Source organism: Asparagus officinalis, chromosome 1 (assembly GCF_001876935.1).
Source record: "Asparagus officinalis chromosome 1, Aspof.V1, whole genome shotgun sequence".
NCBI lineage: Eukaryota > Viridiplantae > Streptophyta > Magnoliopsida > Asparagales > Asparagaceae > Asparagus > Asparagus officinalis.
This window is the reverse complement of record NC_033794.1, coordinates 12274596-12280757: the sequence shown is the minus strand read 5'-3', so window position 1 is coordinate 12280757 and position 6162 is coordinate 12274596. Positions and strand designations below refer to the sequence as shown.

The 6162-nt window shown below is 36.9% G+C and overlaps 1 protein-coding gene across 1 annotated transcript; it reads right to left on the bottom strand.

The window, feature by feature from the left end:
• LOC109850210 (malate dehydrogenase [NADP] 1, chloroplastic) lies at positions 1154 to 5887 on the bottom strand. The gene is made up of 14 exons (XM_020420174.1): positions 5533 to 5887; positions 4421 to 4526; positions 4199 to 4285; positions 3948 to 4032; positions 3403 to 3584; positions 2903 to 2973; positions 2703 to 2793; positions 2553 to 2627; positions 2321 to 2422; positions 2114 to 2236; positions 1911 to 1979; positions 1758 to 1826; positions 1613 to 1666; positions 1154 to 1509 (listed from the first exon to the last, which is right to left on the bottom strand). Exons 1-14 carry the CDS (start codon positions 5763 to 5765, stop codon positions 1456 to 1458), a joined length of 1401 nt encoding a protein of 466 aa, XP_020275763.1. The 5' UTR covers positions 5766 to 5887; the 3' UTR covers positions 1154 to 1455.

Sequence of the window (6162 nt, the reverse complement as noted above, 5' to 3'; positions counted from 1 at the left end):
TCACGGATCCTAAGGCAACATCAACGGATAAAAAAGTTGGTGGCTAATTATTTCCTATCCACTTAAGTTGACATAAGCTCATCTCTCTCTCTCTATATATATATATACACTCACGGATCCTAAGGCAACATCAACGGATAAAAAAGTTGGTGGCTAATTATTTCCTATCCACTTAAGTTGACATAAGCTCATCTCTCTCTCTCTATATATATATATACACACACACACAAAATAATATAAGTGTAAAGGGTATGTGAATTTGAAAAGTGAGGGTAGTTACGAAGAAGTTAATGTCTTGTTAGTTATGAAATAGCGGGGTAAATTATGAGTCCAAAAACAAAAGAAGACTTCAATATCCAAGCTTAGCTCAGACATAGCTCGCTTCTTTTTGAGTGTGAAGCAGTGTCAACCAAATACCCAACAAGCATAAGCATTACCTCTCCTTGAAAACATGGTGATCCAGTACGGCTACCTCGTTGTGTTTTACTAGAAGGAATTCTAAAGGGTTAGGTTCATAAGAACTATGAAGACTGTTGTATGTTTTTACCAAACTTGTCCCTTTTTAAATTGTTAATTACAGGAAGTTGTGTATAAAATTTTTAATATATGTTTGGAAATTCTTTTAAAGGATGACTATTATAGGGTAGAACGTCAGAAAATAGCTTTTCTTAAATAATAGTAATAGATAATGGATAATAGATGAATGGTTAACAACGATAAATTGAGGGCATATATGTAATTTTTTGTGGTTAACAAACACTTAAATTATCAATTCAGACGGAATGATTGACGACGAGACTCATTTGAGATAAGTAATAGGATTGAGGAACTAAATAGCAATTTCAACTACTTCAAATACTCGATCCGCATAAAAGGGTTTAGCATCAATCAAATGCTATGTTATTTCTTTCTCCACATGCAATTTTCACCGTATCTTCTTTAAATCTCAAATCATGTATCATGCACATGAGAAATAATATCGAGCTCATGGTTTTCTAACATGGATATACTGTAGATGCAACATCATTGTGTTGGAGAGACGCTCTGAACAAATATTTTCGCGCAAAAAATGTCTCAGACAAACATATCACCACACAGAAGTCCAGGCACATATATAGAAGATGCATGATATGTTTTATTTGAGAGAAAGAGGTACCAAATCAGCAACCTATCTACCATAAAATCATATAAATGATGCCAAAAAAATTACCCATATTATACAGTGGGGGATGCTTTAAGACATACCCAGTAGAATGAAAAACTAAGATTTCTTTAGCACAGAAGATTTGCGATTATACAACAAATGGAGGCCTAACTCCCACTTATTGCATAAATAACTATTCCATCACAATGAATAGCCTTTCATTTCGAGGAAGAAACTTTGCTTTTGAGGATTTTCCTCCACAACTGATACTAACTGATACTGATACTATTATGTGCATCCTCTTTATTTTTCTACTGTTCACCAGGTAGCATGGTGTCCTCACGAATATCGCAATATGCAACACCCTACATTTGGAAAGAGAAGATGTAATATATGATCTCGAAAAATGATATAATATACAATTCTCAACAATAATTAGGTTCTTATATAATAATGTGTGCTGCTTACCTCCCCAGTTAAGTGAGCTACACATCTTTTCTCCGAGAGCAGTTCAGCTTCAGACTGCATAGAAAACCAAATGCGCAACATTTTGACAGTCTTATAACAAAATTTACAAGTAAAAACAACAACAAAATATTCCATTAATAATCACCTTTTTGATACGTTGTCGAAGGTAGTCATCAATTATTACATCCTTGACTAGCTCATAATCACCATCCCCCTAAAAAAATGACCCAACGCTCCTTATGAAATGATTCATAAATAATAATTTGAGATAAGTCCAAGAATCTGAAAATTAATAGACCTTTGATCTACAAGGCATGCTAAAAACAATATCCTCCTCGATGCCATAAGGATTCCCATTGGTATAAACCTGTGAGTGCACAGACTTCTTAATAGAGTATTTTGAGAGTGCAAATAAAAGCTAGGCACAGTATAGTTACATATATTAACTTCTAATGCCTAAAGCCCACTCAACAGCGAAAACTTTTGTACATTAAAACTTACCCCTGAAGAAAACCAATCACCTTCAGGAGTTGGAGTGATAAGGGACCTTATCGCATCAACAATAGAAACTGCAGTTGATGCAGCAGAAGATCTACCCCATTTTTGAATAAGCACCCCTCCTCGCTGCAAATAAGTAATAACTTATTTAAACATCGTCTATACAACAAATGTAATTTGCATACTATTTCTTTCTCTTTCAAAAATTACCTTCTGAATCCTTTCAGTGAACTCTTCTTCTAACCATTTATGATCAGTAATAACTTCCTTTACTGGCTTACCATTAATTTTGGCATTAAGGAAATCAGGAACCTGCCATAAAGTAATACAACTAATTTCAGAATGATTACATACACTATTTTGATTTAATTTTTAATCTTCGATTTCTCTCAAGATAGGTTGTTACCATTTAAGAAATGATTATTTAGATTTATAACTTCACCTGAGTGGTTGAGTGATTTCCCCAGATTGTCATGTTTGACACTTTATCATAAAATACACCTGCTTTAAGGGCCAGCTGTAGATACCAAACTTCAGGTTAATAGATCACCATAAATAAAAATGTAAACATAGAAATGTTACAATTGTCTACCTGACATTTGGCTCTATTCTCATCTAACCTCGTCAAGGCATGGAAATTCTTTGCAGGTATTTTCGGTGCATTTTTCATACAAATAAGTGCACTGCAAAAACATTCAAATATGTTACTAGTAAAAAAGCAATAATATCAGAGGGCATGAGATGAGCTACATTATTTAGTATGAAAAAAAAAGATACAAGTTCTGTTCATACTTTGTATTGCACGGATTCCCTACGACAATGACTTTAACATTGGGAGATGCCACGGCATTGAGTGCTTTTCCCTAGGTTTTAATTCAATTTAAAGATCAAAAGTCAGAAAGAAAAGTAGCATAGCAACTATTCTCACTGCACAGAAAATAGCAAGGGGTTTTTGCTACATGCGGCCCAAATCATCAATATTTCTTAAATCACCCTTCAAATTTTGATAGTTATAAAATGTCCCCAAATCTTAACTTTGCATTTTTCTAGTCCAAAACCAAACAACGATAAGTAGTAAACAGTTGCAGGAGAGAGTTAAAATTCTCACCCTCCCCCAAATAAGACTTGCCCGATTAAAATCCCTGCTGTAGATACCATGAAGTTTAAAATCTGGGGAATGTTTGAATAAATATTAATATTTGGAGGGTAATTTAATAAATATTGATGATTTGGGGGGTATGTCGCTGAAAAACCAAAATTTTATACCAGACAGTTCAAAACTTTATAACTACCTGCTCTGCGAAAATCTGACCATTTATATCTAGCAAATCAGCACGTTCCATCCCTGGACCTCGAGGCTTTGCTCCAATGAGAAGTGCCCATTCTGCATCTCGAAACACCTCGTAAGGATCGATTCCTATGCTTACCTCTCTTAGCAAAGGATATAATGAGTCCTCAAGCTCCATAGCAACTCCTGCATATGTAAATAATCAAAGCCAGAAAAATTAATTTTCATATTCAAATCATGCTAAGCTTCATGTTTCTGTCAAATTCAAAAGGGTTAAGACATGACTACAATTCAATAACTTTTATATTAGACTTCAAACATATACGTAATAAAACTATAATTATCAGAATAGTTGGAAGTAACAAATTTCAACCAACGTATGAAAGTAGCATAGCGTTAGATCATCAGATGGATGGAACTTAACTATAACGTGAACGATGAATAGTTATTAGAACAATGAAATTCCATGCTGTTGAACAGTTTGCTAACGATAGAGATTAAAAGTTTCCGATGGTCTACCTTACGGTTTAGAAGTCAAATCAACTTTACCTTCAAGAGCTTGTAATGATCTTTCAGAACCCAGTAACTTCAGGGCAATAGGTTGATCGAGTCCAAAAACTTCACCAGATGCAAGCTGAAATCATAAACCATAACAGTCAGCAACAATCACCATTTCATTACAGAAATTAACATATTCGACATCGTGGTATCTGTTATTACAGAGTAATCTGAAATCGTAAGAGCTAATTAAGCAGAAATCTGAAAAGGGTAATTAGGCAGAGTGTAAAACAATTACTTACTTTGAAGAGAAGATGATTGGATATCATCCCAGCTGCCCCTGATACTGATATATTAATCAGTTTCTTCCATGACTTTGTTTTCTCGTCCTACCAAGTATCAACCACCAAAAGAATACACCGTATGTAAGTAAGTAATACATCAAAAACTAACAGTTAAATGAAAGGATGGACATGAATGGAGTGAGCTAAAATAGTTAGTGAGGAGGTAGACATGTAAGTTACCGCCTTGAGATCGTAAGTGGTACAGAAGACGCCGAAGCACTCACGCCTGGTCGCTGTAGCATTCGACGGGGGCTTTTCAGAGGTTACGACAGGCGACTCGACTTGGCTGCCACCAGTGCAACGTTAATGAAATTAGTTAGTTAGTTAAGGTAGGACATAACTAAATATTTATAAAAGAGGAAATTGGATTATATCATTAGATTGGGTTTTTTCACAATATAAGTCCCATAAATATTCAATATTTTGAAATTACACCATCAAATCAGTGAAAACGAGGTTCCCAAATCTTACAGATTACTCCAAATCAGTCTCTAGTTTGCTGCTACTTGACTGGGGGTATATTCCTTTTAAATTAACTCTGTCATGGAATATCAGTTATGTAACTAAGTGAGGCTAAAGAAATAAATAATCATCTTTTCTAATCACTAATTCTTAAAGTCCATTGCCAGTACACATGCTGAGCGCTCTTTTTATGGATCGAAACCTAGACTCATGCAACAGTTTTAGTTTTGGAAAATCTGCTTTAAATTCGTGACAAGTAGATTTTGAACCGTAGGACTAAATTAAGCTAGAGGGATTAAAGAGAATAATTAATATAGTTAGCCCATTCGATAATCCGAATGACTAAATTATTAACCCATCATGTAAGTTTTATTTTAGCTATTGTGATCATTTTTAGTGTTTGGAATAACAAGGATTTGGACTATTTTCTTTATAATTAGAGGGGTTAACTCTTAATCTTTCTAAATAGAAGTATTAGCAAACCTCTCATTTCGAGGGGTTTAACCCATTTTAATCCCTCTAGAGGGTTTAGCTTAACCCTTCTGCACTTTTTGCGTTTGACAAGTTAATAGAGGGTTAACTCGCTTTTAACCCTTCCGTAGATTTTCCGTATTTGACGGGGTTAAGAAGGGGTTAAGTCTTCTTAACCCCTCACCTAACCCTTTGCCAAACGGCACCCAATCAGTGCATTGGAGGGGGGAAAAGCTACAAGTGACAGACTAATTCGAAATAGCTTACAAGAATCAGGGGGCCTAACAGCAGTTTCAACAATTCGAGGGACTAAATTCAAAATACTAAATATTTGAGATAAAGGGGAAGGGGCGCCTCACTTGGGCGGGGCAACGGAGCACACTAACGACAAGCCGGGGCACCTCCTCCTCCGCGGGCAGTGATTATTAGGCCGAGCACGGGCTCCGCGGCGGTGGCGGCCGCGGTGGGGATCGTTGCGAGAGATGAGAGGAAGGGAATAAGGGTTATTATTACATATGGTTTTCTTCCAACACAAATCGCTGGAAGTTGTGGCAGTAGCAGGGCTATGATTGTAGCAATTCATCAGCATCATGATGAATTATCACAATTACAAAAAAAAAAAAAGCTCAAAATGAAGGAACAAAAGGAGGGAGGAAGAGTGGAGCTGAGGGGAGGAGCAAAAAAGGAAGAGGGCAGAGGATTGATTGGCTTCCGAGTTCGGGATTTTGAAAAAGGAGAAAATGAGTGTGATGAAGATGTGAGGCCTCGGTAACGACACGCAAGGCGCGAGGACAGCATGATCCAAAACGGAACCCCGCTGCGGTGCCGCTGGGCCCACTGACCACCGCAACATTGTGGCTCGGGACCGTGTTCGGACTCTGGACGCTGCGGTGCCGCTGGGCCCACTGACCACCGCAACATTGTGGCTCGGGACCGTGTTCGGACTCTGGACTCAAGGATGCAACCAGACCAAAACTTCGAAGTTACGT

Bases quoted from the DNA above. Each gene is read 5' to 3' on its own strand.
- LOC109850210 (XM_020420174.1), bottom strand. From the start codon at position 5,765: ATGATGCTGATGAATTGCTACAATCATAGCCCTGCTACTGCCACAACT. The intron at 4,527-5,532 runs GTGAGGCGCCCC...CACTGGTGGCAG, and splicing joins TGCTCCGTTGCCCCGCCCAA to CCAAGTCGAGTCGCCTGTCG. The intron at 2,237-2,320 runs GTAATTTTTGAA...ACTTATTTGCAG, and splicing joins TCACTGAAAGGATTCAGAAG to CGAGGAGGGGTGCTTATTCA.